Below are 13,669 nucleotides of genomic sequence, written 5' to 3'. Positions count from 1 at the left end.
TAATTAATCTATATCCTCTAACTAGCACCTTAGAATTCCTAGCCTATATAAAGTCTCTAGGTAATAGCTATTAGAACCTATAGACGTAGTTAGGGTTGTTAGTAATATAACAGGTAGAACCTAAGTTAAGTATAAATAACTTCTATAGTAGATAGTTAGCAGCGTCCTGTTAGTTTACTGTGCTAAGTGCTGCTTTAATATTAGTAATTTCTTAGCTGTCTAGTTAATTATCTAGGATTTCTAGGGTAGGGGTGTGTAAGTGCTTTACTACTAGTATTCTTAATCTACTCTTACTTTATATATAAAGTAGCCCTTAAAAGGTAATATCTTTCTTACACTTAAACTTAATAAGATTAGAAATAATCTTATTTAGTTTCTACTACTTAGGAGCTCTGTCTTAATTAATATAGTAGTAATCCTATATAGAGTAGCGTTGTCTACATATAGGGTATTTTGCTCCCCTAGTAGAAGTAGGCTCTTAATCTAAAGGCTGCTTAAGCATAGTAGTTTTCCTACCTACTATATATTAATATTAAGGTCTGCCCTAGTTAGATAGCACGCTTATAGCATATTAGGCGTCCCCTTTATAGCTCTAGGAGGCTGCACCCCCTTTAGCAAGAAATACTATATTATTAGCTACAAAGGCCTTGTGCTGCCCTAATCTAAGGGGATAATTTATTATTATATACTCTTAGTAGTGTTTTATTATCTCCTTCTAACTTATACTAGATTTAAAGTGTCTACTATCTTAAAAGCTTGTAGCCTAGATAGGTGTAACCCTGTTTATAGCTGTTAGGAAGTCCTTTGTTATTATATTTAATTGTAATAATTTAGTAACTTTGTGTGTCTCTGCTTCTGTAGCTGCCTAGTTATACTTAGCTAGCTAGGTATCCTATTATAATGTGCTTCTTATTAGCTTAAGTGCTAAGAGGTATCTATCTTAGGCTTATTCTTGTTTAATTTATTTATTAACCCTAATAGTAAGTTGTAGGTCTGTAATCTACTATTACAGTAGTTTCTTAGGAAGACAGCATGTGCGTAGTAGATATAGCAACATAGTTAACTAAATAAATATAATAATATACTAAAGGCTTGCTTCCTCCTTCTTATATTTATATTAATTATTCTTATATTATTTAAGGAGTACTTTATAGTACTTAAGGTCTTCCTTAAATGCCTTCTAGCCTGTTATTAATAGCTTAGTTAGCCTTAATAGTATATTAGTGTTTGTGGCTAGCGCGTAGTTAGTAATAGTTAGAGCCCTTAGCAAGAGTGGCTTTAATAGTAGTAGTGTAGTTGTCTTTAGGTTAATCTTGTCCTAGATATTGCGCGACAGGCATCTCGCCTGTAGCTGCGTGAGCTAGCTAGTCCAGTCAGCTTATTCCCTAAGGAATGTTATTAGGTCGCAGTACGCTAGTTGCGCCATTTTAATTGCGGTAGTAAGGTTGCAGCAGTTTAGTTGTAGTAGTAAGACTCTTAATTGTTAGATGCTTGCACTGTGAGCCAGAGTATGTGCTTAATGAGATCTTAGGTGGTATGATGATTTATTGATGATTGTGGCGATGGTGTCTGCCGTGGCGTCGTGCTGGTTGCTACAGGATTGAAGTGGGGGGGGAATTAGCGCTGTTCGCGGCCGCCGGTGTGCGGGCCAATCAGGAGTTGCCAGGTCTCGCTTAATCGACCTGGCAACTGCTGATTGGCTGCACGACAGGTCCCTGCTCGATTGCGCAGATTCAATCTCTCTCCGCTCGCTCTTATCTGACAATAACTTTAATAAAACTAAGTTTAAGATAGGTGTTGCTTTGTCTTTAAAGGTTGTAACAGGCTTAGAGAGACGTGCTTAGCTAGAGCTTGTTCAGCCAGGCAATTGCAAGTGGGTTACCGTTATCCAGAGTATCTGCGCCGCTGGGTGTGCAACCCCACCTTTCATTATCTACAAAGAACGCATCCACATCTCTGCCTAGTATAAGGAGACAGATATACCCTATAATTAGAAGCTCTTACTTGTGTTAGTTGTGCTAAGAGAAAATAGCCAGTTTAGTGATATGGCTGGCTTGGTGATAATCTACGTTATGTTTTTCTACAATCTCTGTATAGACAAATTCTTCTTCTAGTCACATTGTAACTAACTCTGCAAAGGCATTACTTAATCCTAGCATGGTGTTAAGTTATTACGCGTTGAAATCTAGTGTAGATGTTACGCGCTGGGCGTTCGGTGACTCCAGGCGTTCGGTGCACGGACACGGTACCGGTACCTAAGGCAATTGTAACGGTTGAGAGGAGAAGCGGATCACGTGTTGTTGGCAGTGGTCTGGTGCTACTTCCTCATATTGTTTAGCACCTCTTACCTTAGCTGCATCACAAAGACGTCATCAAAACAGACCCCGCAGCGAGCCTTGGCGAGCAAAGACACAATCAACACGAAAACACAGAACAACACAATACACTCGTGATATACATTTGCTCTTGATACCGCAACAGCAATTGATGCTCGCAAGGATCAAAGACGAAAAGATAAAGAAGCTCACAAAGCTTAAAAAGCTGTACATTTAGCTAGAAGCGGCAATCACAAGGCATTAGAAGTTCCTGCACCAAACAAGAAGTAAAGGCGTGGTGCAGTGGCTGCACAGCGTAGTCTTGTTGCTGAGGCCTGTACACCAACACCTCCACCAAAGTACAACAGCCGCAGCCGCAAAATTGCTCCATGAAAAAAATATAATAATAGAAAGTTTCGCAGAGATCTACAGATCACTCCAGCAAACAATCTCACAATAGTAACTTTTTTGTGTGTCTTAATGACCTCATTTTGTAAGTATCGTTGTATGGGTGCTGCGGCGCGTTGACCGAACAGGCGCGTTGAGTGCACGGGCACGGTACCCGTGTGACCGGCATACCCATGTCCAGACTGGTGCCTGGTTCAATGACTCCGTTGCTCTTTTGTCTGTTGTTATTCGTTCGCTGCAAGGGCTAAAATTAGATCTCAAATTCTCCACTGACGATTACCGTGGGGAAAGGGCGGAATAATGATGGTAGGATATGATCTCGGGTGTCAGTAGATTATCATTGTTAGCGATCCTGGTAAACACAATACTGAGCTGGATAGCAGAACAGCTGGAGTGCCCATGGTCCGGCTACTAGGTCTACAGGAGGTGAGAAGCTGGTCGCGTTGACTCGCCTAGGGCTCGTTGATCATCACCTGCAGGGCTGTTGAAGTTAATTATCATACCGAGTTCGATTATTATCCTCACTTGTCGACACTGGCTTTCTCTTCTTCTCATGGAGTGTGCTGTAATAAGCATACTCAATCCCCTCTCTCACATCCAACTACAACGTAGCCCCAGCAAACACCGACACAATTATTATCGCCACAATCCCCAGCCCAGCCTTACTCACCTGCGGTACAACACCATTCGCCGCACCAGCACTTCCGCTCGCACTCATGCCCGTCCCACTTGTACCAGCACTTCGACTCGCGGTCGGGCTAGCCCCTCCCGAAGGCGTGCCGGTCGCTGACGCAGTGTTATTCCCATTACAAAATATGGTCTCAGGGCTGATCCCGTTTTCCATGAAGCAGGTCTGCAGATCAGATACCGACTGCTCGACGCTGAGGCAGTAGAAACCGCAGTCGCCATTGAAGGACTCGACGGGTGCGGATTTGCAGCATTCTTTGAAGACGGACGAGGTGTTGCTGGCGAGCGCGGCGGCGGTGCTGCCAACAGCGCAGGCGATATCTGAGGTGGGGAACTGGGGGTTGTTAGAATGTGGACTTTGGGGGAAGAGGTCACAGAGGTCGTGGAGGTCGGGGGAGATGTACCTTTGTGAAATCGGCGGATGCGCAGGAGCTAGCTGTTGCGCTTGCGGCGGCCGACGAGACGACGGAGGAGATTGTGGAAGATACTGCGGACATCTTGGCGGTTGTGTGTGTCGTGCGAAAGTGTCGAAGACAAGCTCTAGGTGCAGTAGTAGGTGAAGTGTTAAGTACAAGCCCTGACGTTCTTCTCTTAAGGGATGTTTGCGCTCGAGTATCCGAGGGAGGAAAGTGATTACGAGTCTCAATTCACGAGCAGCGACGATCGATATGAGCGCTAGCAAATCCGATTTTTATTGCATCACCCCATCTTTTTGTAGAAGGAGCTCCACATAGTCGTGCCCTCGCGCCTCGTGCCTAGTTACGGCGTGCTAGTCTTACCGGTAGTGTACATGACGGAGGCTCGGATCAGCGTGCCGAGGTGGCACAATGTCTCAACCCTTAGGCAAGGCAGTTTGTGGGCAAAGTCGTTTGGCTTGAGCTGAGTTGTCAGGCGTTGTGTTTGTTTGTTGTTGGTGGCGTGAGGTCATCATCGCTTGGTGCCTCCTCTTGCGTGAATGAGGAAAAGTGCGGCGCGTACCGTGTCCGTGCACCGAACGCCCGGAGTCACTGAACGCCCGGTGCGTAACATCTACACTAGATTTCAACGCGTAATAACTTAACACTATGTTAGGATTAAGCAATGCCCTTGCAGAGATAGTTGCAATGTGACTAGAGGAAGAAGTTGTCTATACAAAGATTGCAGAAAAACACAGTGTAACGTACCTCACGGGCGAGTGGCCGGCCCGGGCGAGTGACCAGATTTTGCCAAGACCACACCAAACTTCATACAACCCGCAATGTCTTAACGCAAAAAGGCTTAAAGTGTCTTAAAGGAACTAGATATATAGCTTGCTATTTAGGCTCTTAAACAAGACGCGACTCTTACTATTCCACGTGCTGCAACAATCTACAAGGTATTAGAAAGAACGCTAAGATAATAACGTGCTAGAACGCTCTTAAGAAATAATTATAAGGTTAACTTAATAAAGCTAACAAGCACTAAAGAGGAGGTAATTGTGCAGCATGTTCTGAAGCTGGACAAGCAAGGATACCTACCCTAGCTTACTATGTAAAGTTATAAGACTTTGTTCTTATAATCTTTCTCTAGCGTATTTCCTTCTTAGGTATAGTGCTATGCTTACCTAAGCATTGTTATTGTAATCTCTAAGGAGAGAGGATTAGAATGGTGTGCTTACGAAGCCTGTATCTCCTCTTATTCTTAAGATATGCTGTTCTCTATTTTTAGTAACTAGAGATGTTCTAGACCCTCTGCTTACAAATAGAGTAGCCTACTCTGTAAGATGCTAACGTATATAATTACACATGCACCTACATAATCTTGCTTATATATACAGCAATACTAAGCATAGATTACTAAGTAGACCTACCTAGAGGAGTCTAGAACGTTCTTCTTAGAAATACAGACAGAGGAGAAGAAGTATAAATACCTCTAGCTCTCCCCCCTCTGTTTGCTCTGTACCTAGCCTAGGAATCTCTACCTAGTATCTAATATAATAACTTGTCTATTTTATTACAAAACCCTACCTTATCTCTATTAGGCTATACGCTTCCTATTTAGACAAAGCTAGTCTAGATTTGTCTAGGTCCTTCTAGACTAGGAAGAAAGTAGTCTAGTCCTTCCCCTACTTTCTTTACATACTAATGTAGAGGATATGGCCAACTCTCTACTTACTAAGCGCTACTAGCCTCCTGTTAGCAAGAATTAGGCTAGCACGTTTGTTAAGCGTCGCCTAGAGCTCACAGTTAAGTTTAATTAAAAGTACAACTACAAGAGAGCCCTCTGCAAGGATCCTAAGGTGATCTAGGGCTAGTTCTACCTAGTAGAGAATACTAAAGCTAAGTATAGTATCCTAGATAAAGACCCTATAATTTTAACAAGTCTAGGTTTATAATAGGTGTTATATTAATAGGAGCTGTTGTTACAGGCTTAGAGTGTTATAGAATACTAAAAACATTACAGCAGGGCAACTAAGAGTAGACTAGCATTATCTAGGGCATTAACATGTTAGGATAGAGTATCCTACCCTTTGTTATCTTCTAAGGCAAGCACTACCTCTCTGCCTAGTATAAGGAGCTATCTTTACTTTACAACTAGGTTATTACTGTCTCTAAGAATAACGTGGTTCACAAGCGAGTCGCTCACCCAAGTGAGTCGTCCACCAAACACCCGCGCCGCGCCTACGCAGCAGTGCAGCGCAGCACTACAATAAATTACAATACTACACATAACATTATAATATTATTTAGAAGCGTTGCTATTATCTATGTCCTTAATTTCTACTTTACAGGTGTGGGAGTTGTGCCTAATTTTGCTGTAATGGCTGCAGCGCCTCTCTGCGCGCACCCTCTTCGCAGGCGTCTTGCCCTTCTCACAACTACTACCCTCCTTTTTAGCAACTAGGTTAGATACCTTACTAACTGTTAGAGTCTCCTCTATGCGTATATACTGCCTTTTATAGGTCTTGTGCTTTGTAAGCGTAGTAACAGTGTCTTGTAGGCAGCCTATTTCCTCCTACACTAACACTATATTATAAGCTATCTATTAAGCACCTTTACTTAATTGCTTAACCTGCTTATCTAATAAACTTGCTAGTAACCTATAATAATTTTGCATGCGATTTTAGATTAGCGTTAACTGCGCCTCTATCTCGTGGGTGTTGCGTGGTGTTTGCGCCTCCTAGGCGACAGTGCCTGGTGCAGGTGGTGTTGGCGTACGTAGCTGTACATCAAGCTTTGATAACACAACCTCAGGGTCATGCAGGGCTAGCCTAGCGCCTTAAAACCCTGCACAAACATTCTCTAGTATAAATATCCTCTTAAAAGCTACTTTAAAGGCTAGTAGGAAGGTTTCTTTGTTAATATAGTAGATGCAGCTGCGTGCTAAGAGCGAGATCCTGTTGCCGTAGTAGCGCTTCAACAGCGAGTATGGGACAACGTTAAGAGGCTGCAGGAGGTGCGATGAGTGTGGTGGCATGCAGAGAGTGATAATCTTGTTCTCCTTGTAGTAGTCCTAGAATTCTATTGAGCAGTGGCTCTTATAGCTGTTAATAATAAGCAGCCTATATGCCCTAGCAGAGGTTACCTTTGTATGGGCGTTAAAGTGCTTAAGCCATGCTATTATAATATTATTATTAGTCTAGCTAGTAGGAGAGACTGTAACAACCTAGTTATAAGGTAGACTAGTAAACTAGGAGGAGATTAGGACCTTGCCTATAAAGATAAGGAAGGGTAGGATAATACACCCTATTACAGCAACGCCTTGTACTAGGGTAACCTACTTACAATTGCTAGGCTATAGTTTCTTCTATTTCCTAGGTTTCTCTAAGCCTGTAATAACAAGCTAAGAGGATATCTTGCCTATTATAAAGCTAGACTTATTAAAGTTCTAGGTGTCCTTATCTATAATACTATACTTTGTCTTTATTAATTAAACTAGGCTGAACTAGGGCTAGATAAGCGCTAGGTCTTCGCAGGCAGCTTGCTGGCAATTGTACAGACAGCTCTATTGCGTGCGCAGCTCTAGTGTACGCTTAATGAAGTTATTAACCCAGTTCTTGCCTGTAGGCTTCCTACCACGCTCCCTTAGCAGTCTATTAGCTATATCTTGTACATGCGCCTTTAAGGGCAGTATTCTACGTAGACTCTCTTTAAGTATACGCTGTATAATTGCCTCCTCTTCTAGCTTTATAAGGCGCTTTAATTTTAGCTCGCAGTCGCGTTAAGGGTGTTGTCTAGCGCGTTAGTCTTGGATTGTTGTTTGTGGTAGGCTGGCGGATGGGTAGGGTATGCTTTTTTACGTTTTGGCTTATAGCTTCTTAACTAGCAGAGATACGCTTACATAATCTATTATTTGATAGAAGCGCCTAGTATTGCGCCTTCCAATAAAAAAAGAATTAGCTGATTCTGCCTAGTATTAGCTGAGTTATTAACACTACCTAGCAAAGTATACCTATTAATGGGTATGCTCGCTAGGTACCCCCCCTTTTTTGACGTTTTCTAGCCTCTAGCTTGTGCAGTTTAATAGTTATAACAAAACCTTCTACTACAAAAATGTAGAGGTGGTTTTTCTCTTTCTTTTCAGCCCTAGTTCGCTAGAATCCATGTATTATTGATAAGGTTTTGGGGGGTACCCACGAAGGACGTTGGAGTATACCCATTCCGCCAGCCTAGTTTGTGGGATGTTATAGACTGCTGCAGCGCGTCTTTTGCTCTGTATCTGCTTAGACTTAATATTAGAGATAGCAATAAATATATCTCCTTCAGTATAGGTCTTTTGCATGTTGCGTTGTTGTGGCATTACGCGTTGTTGCTGCGCAGGCGGGGCGCGGGTGTTTAGTGGGCGACTCACTTGGGTGGGCGACTGGCTTGTGAACCACGTTAGCTAGACTAATAATAAGCTTAGTATTAAGTGGCTAAAGCACTTTAATAAGCATATAAAGGAGCGCACTGTTGGCAGCTATTAGCTTCTTATTCTGGACGGCCATGAGAGCCATAATTTAGTTAAGTTCTACTAGTACTGTGAAGAACACAAGATTGTTACCTTGTGTATGCCTCCACACTCATCGCATCTGTTGCAGCTGCTTGACGTGGGTTGTTTTGCCCTAATAAAGAAGGCCTATAGTCGCTAAGCTGAGCTGCTACCGGTAATGCGCAACAAGATAAATCGCATCACAAAACTTGAGTTTTTACCGTGCTTTAAAGGAGCTTTTAATGCCGCTATTACTAGGAGCAATATCTAGGGAGGATTAAGAGGTGCTGGCTTGGTCCCCTTTAATCTAGAGGCTGTAATATCAAAGCTTGAAGTGCGCCTGTGTACTCCACCACTACCTATTAATACTGTAGATAAGAGTACGTGGCACTCTCAAACCCTACAGAACACCCTAGAATTTAGGTCAGAATTAAAGCTTATTTAAGAGAGGATTTAACAACATAGCAATAGATCTCTAACTTTAATAGTTAATGCTGTTAATTAGCTTACTAAGGGCGCAGAGATAATAGCGCATTTACTAGTTTTAGTGCGCAACTAGGTCGCAGAGCTTCAAGCTGCCAATAAGGCTGCCACACGCTGTAAATCACACAAGAGGAAGCAGATCTAGAGGGAGGGGACTCTTACTGTTAGTAAAGGAGTGCGCTTAACTACCCTAAAGTAATTTAAAGCCTGTAGTAATAGGAAGAAGGTAAGCAAGAAGAGGCGTGTTAAACTAGGCACTTAGTCTTTACAACACTGTAGCAGGTGTAATAAGGCAGGGCACAACGCGCGAATGTGCATAAAAGATGCGCAATATACTATAGATTAGTGCTGTATACTGTAAGTTATAACGTACTCTATCACCAAGCCGGTCATATCACCAAACTAGTCAAAATCTGCTAAGACTAACACAACTCCGCACTTTATAGTATGTCTTAACAACATTACAACCTATTGCTTCATCACAAAGGGAGACTACAGCTTGCTCTCTAGGCCTACAATACTGGACAGTTTCAGAGCCATTGGGCTGCTGCTGCTGCATTTAATGTTAACCAACGCAGGCTCTCTGAACGCGCTAGCAATACTCCATTTTAACTTAACGTACGCGCAAACTGCTAGAAGCTTACTGTAACTAAAGAGCAGACAATTGTCTAATATATCCTTAACCTTAATTTGTAAGGATTTGCGCCTTAGCTATGTGAGGTGGTAGATATAGCTAATAAACTATTAGGTGTGCATAGTAGGGAGCCTGTTAGTAAACTCTAGGCTATAAGATTTATAACATGTTTAGATTAGCTTAAGATAGTATTTAACTAAGCAAAGGACAGACATAGGATACTGTAGGAAGATCCTAAGGTAATTAACACGTGGTTTATGCTAGTAGAGGGTACTAAGGCTAAGTATAGCATCTACAACAATAACGTGCACAACTTTAATAAGACTAGGTTCTAGATAGGCGTGATAGGGTTAATGAAGGTTTTCACAGGCGCTGAGAGACGCGCTCAACCTAAGCTTGTTCAGCCAGGCAATTAGGAGTGGGTTACAGTTATACAGAGCATCTGCGCTGCTAGATATGCAACCCCACCTTTCATCATCTATAAAGGACGCATCCACATCTCTGCCTAGTACAAGGAGACAGATATACCACACAATTAGAAGCTCTCTGTCTTTAAGAACGGCTAGACAAACAACACGCTTAGCCTTAAGTGGTTGAAGCATTTTAACGCGCATACAAGAGCGTGTTAGGTAGGGGGATATAGGCTACTTATCTTGGACAGCTATAAGAGCCACCTTAACTAGGATTTTAAGGACTATTGCCTAGATAACAAGATCCTTACTCTCTGTATGCTAGCTCACTCGTCACACATCCTCTAGCCACTTAACGTGGTCTATTTCTTGCTGTTAAAGCGCAAGTACTCCTAACACGTCTAGGACTTAGCACGCCAACGCGTCTTCTACATCAACAAGGAAGGCTTCCTTCTAGCCTTTAGAGACGCGTTTCTTAACGTGTTTACAAAGGCTAACTATTAGAAGGCCTTTAAGGTATTAGGGCTAGTCCCTACTAACGCGCAGGTAGTGTTAGATCGCCTTAAGGTGCGACACTATACCCCACTAGCACCCCCTCTACTAGAGACACTGTGGCAGTTAAGGACTCTAAGCAATACACACAAGTTTAGGTCTTAGTTAAAGCTTGTACATAACTCCTTTACTTAGTTACTAGTCACAGCCTAGGCTAGCTTCTCTTAGCTTATAAAAGGTAGTGAATTAATGCTGCACTAAAACGTGCTGTAAGCTGCTTACATTACTAAGCTTAAAGAGTAATTAGCAGTTATAACTAGGAGAAAGTTGCGCAAGCAAAAGCAAATTTAGCATAGCGGCACACTTAAGTATAGCCTAGCAGCATCACAGGTAGCTGCTGAGGTGTCTGTAGCAGCTTAGCTATTAAAGAAGACTTGTGGTGCAGGTACTTAAGAAAGGACCTAGTTAGCCTAACAGCACTGTAGAAACTGTAGAGGCACAGGGCACAACGCTTAAACGTGTTAGAAAGATACAGAAGAAGATTCTAAATCTAATAAAAGCACGCAGTACACTAGATTACTGTTTAATAGCAAGTAATTCAAGTTGCTACAACATAAGTTGGGCGCGTTAAGAGATTTTGACTGGTTCAGTGATATGACTGGCTCGGTGATAGAGTACGTTACTAAGTTACAGCAACTTGCTGTAATATGCAAGAGAAGTTGAAGTTTGGTGTGGTCTTGGCAAGATCCGGTCACTCGCCCGGGCCGGCCACTCGCCCGTGAGGTATGTTACGTGTTTTTGTCAGGATACTATATTTAGCCTTTGTGCCCTCTACTAGCTTAAACTAGTTTCTGTAGTAGTCTGGCCAAAGGCCAATAAAGGATATCTACTTCCTAACAACTTTTGCTAAAAAGCATGCACAAGTTAACTAGACGTCTAGTCAACTGCGTAGATAATATATATCTAGCTTAAGCCAAGCTGGCTAAGCTAATGTAACTGGCTAGCTCTAGCTCTTCTTTAGCTTTAGAGTCTAGACCGTTACAGTTTCTAATAACCACAGGATTCTCACAGAGGGCTCTCTTGTAGTTGTTTTTGAGATTAAACTTGACTGTGAGCTCTGAGTGCAGCCTAACAAATGTACTAGGCCACCTTGTGCCAATAGGGCCTAGATTGCGCTCAGCACGCAAAGAACTGGCCATAGTGGCAACATCTGAGAGCTGAGGGGGAAATTCTCACGCGACAAGCTCAAGAACATAGTTAACAATTACCTTCTCCTTGTTGCTGTCTAGCTTCTACAAGTTGGCTATAACGTACTCCACAAGCATGCCGGTCACCCAAGTGTACCGGTCACTTTTGCCAAGACCACACCAAACTTCACTCTACTAACAATGCCTCAACGCAGCAACATAAAAAAGCTCTCTAATGAAGCAGACATACAGCTTGCTCTCCAGGCTATCCAACAAGACGCGACGCTCTCTCAGCGACGCGCTGCAGCAATCTACAACGTCTCTCAAAGCACGCTTAGTGACCGACTTGCTGGAGCCACCCCACGCTGCGACTACACACCTAATACTATGAATCTTACAAAGAACGAAGAGGAGGTAATTGTCCAGCACGTGTTGAGGCTAGACGAGCGAGGATACTCGCCCCGGCTTGCTGATGTAGAGGATATGGCCAATTCTCTGCTTGCTGAGCGCCACCAGCCCTACGTTGGCAAGAACTAGGCTGCCAACTTTGTAAAATGTTGGCTAGAGCTCAAAGTCAAATTCAATCGCAAGTACGACTATAAGAGAGCTCTGTGTAAGGATCCTAAGGTGAATAGGGACTAGTTCTAACTAGTAGAGAATACTAAAGCCAAGTATAGTATACAAGATAAAGACACCTACAACTTTAACAAATCTAGCTTTATGATGGGCGTTATATCAACAGGAGCTGTTGTTACAGGCTCTGAGCATTGAGGGAGACTAAAGACAGTGTAGCAGGGCGACCGAGAGTGGACCAGCATCATCCAAGGCATCTGCGCGAAGGGCTGGTCTATCCCACCCTTTATTATCTTCTCTAGCAAGCACCACCTCTCTGCCTGGTACAAGGAGCCTAGTATACCTGACAACTGGGTTCTTAATGTCTCTGACAACGGCTGGACTAACAACAAGCTTGGAGTTAAGTGGTTGAAGCACTTTGATGAGCACACAAAGGCGCGCACTGTTGGCAGCTATCGGCTGCTCATTCTGGACGGCCACGAGAGCCACAACTCAGTCGAATTCCACCAGTACTGCGAGGAACACAAGATTATTACCCTGTGTATGCCTCCACACTCGTCGCACCTACTACAGCCACTTGACGTAGGCTGTTTTTCTCTGTTGAAGAAGGCCTATGGCCGCCAAGCTGAGCGGCTAATGCGCAGCAAGATTACGCGTATCACTAAACTTGAGTTCTTGCCGTGCTTTAAAGCAGCTTTTGACGCCTTAATCACAGAGAGTAACATCCAGGGAGGATTCAGAGGTGCTGGCCTAGTCCCACTTGACCTAGAGGCTGTGCTATCAAAGCTTGAAGTACGGCTGCGCACACTAACGCCACCTACTGTGGACAACAGTACGTGGGAGTCTAAAACACCAAGCAACACCCTAGAATTTGGGTCTCAATCGAAGCTGATTTGAGAGAGGATTTAGAGACACGCTGATAGCTCGCCAACGTCTATGGTTGACGCTCTTAATTAGCTCACTAAAGGCGCAGAGCTGATGGCGCATTCACTGGTTTTAGTGCGCAACCAGGTTGCTGACCTACAGGCAGCCAACGAGGCCGCCACACGTCGTAAATCACACAAAAGGAAGCAAGTACAGCAAGAAGGGACTCTAACCTTTGCTAAGGGAGTGTGGCTGACTACTCTAAAGGAGTTTAAGGCCCGTAGTGATGGGAAGAAGGCAAAGAAGAGGTTACGCGTTGATGGGAGCACTTAGTCTTTAAGGTGCTGTAGCACATGTGGCGAGACAGGGCACAACAGAACAACTTGTAAGAAAGATGCGTAAAGTACTATAGATTAGTACAATATACTGTGTAGCATAGTAGAATGCTGCTGTGTACTAAGGTACTGCAAAGTAGTTATAGTGTTGGTGTGGTCTTGGCAAAAGTGACCGGTACACTTGGGTGACCGGCATGCTTGTGGAGTACGTTAGAATTAGCTCGTGAAGATTGTCCAGTGCGTTGGTCGCTTAGTGTGCTTTAAGGAACTATGTAGATAGCAGCAGCGCGTTGCAGGGATAGAGTCGCGTCTTGTTTAAGAGCCTGGAGCGCAAGCTGTATCTAAGCTTCCT

General features: G+C 43.4%; 2 protein-coding genes across 2 annotated transcripts; both read right to left on the bottom strand.

Moving 5' to 3' along the window:
- Positions 1 to 3,042: 3,042 nt before the first annotated feature.
- M421DRAFT_418129 (uncharacterized protein) lies at positions 3,043 to 4,300 on the bottom strand. Its single transcript, XM_033591682.1, has 2 exons — positions 3,815 to 4,300; positions 3,043 to 3,744 (listed from the first exon to the last, which is right to left on the bottom strand). The coding sequence occupies exons 1-2, from the start codon at positions 3,905 to 3,907 to the stop codon at positions 3,325 to 3,327; spliced, it is 513 nt and encodes a 170-aa protein (XP_033450903.1). The 5' UTR covers positions 3,908 to 4,300; the 3' UTR covers positions 3,043 to 3,324.
- A 1,822-nt stretch (positions 4,301 to 6,122) lies between these two features.
- M421DRAFT_418128 (uncharacterized protein) lies at positions 6,123 to 6,928 on the bottom strand. The gene is made up of 2 exons (XM_033591681.1): positions 6,666 to 6,928; positions 6,123 to 6,617 (listed from the first exon to the last, which is right to left on the bottom strand). The coding sequence occupies exons 1-2, from the start codon at positions 6,843 to 6,845 to the stop codon at positions 6,549 to 6,551; spliced, it is 249 nt and encodes an 82-aa protein (XP_033450902.1). The 5' UTR covers positions 6,846 to 6,928; the 3' UTR covers positions 6,123 to 6,548.
- Between the last annotated feature and the right edge of the window lie 6,741 nt (positions 6,929 to 13,669).

The sequence above is a fragment of the Didymella exigua genome, assembly GCF_010094145.1.
Source record: "Didymella exigua CBS 183.55 unplaced genomic scaffold M421scaffold_7, whole genome shotgun sequence".
Lineage (NCBI taxonomy): Eukaryota > Fungi > Ascomycota > Dothideomycetes > Pleosporales > Didymellaceae > Didymella > Didymella exigua.
The sequence above is the reverse complement of the archived record's forward strand: the minus strand, read 5'-3'. Positions and strand labels throughout refer to the sequence as shown.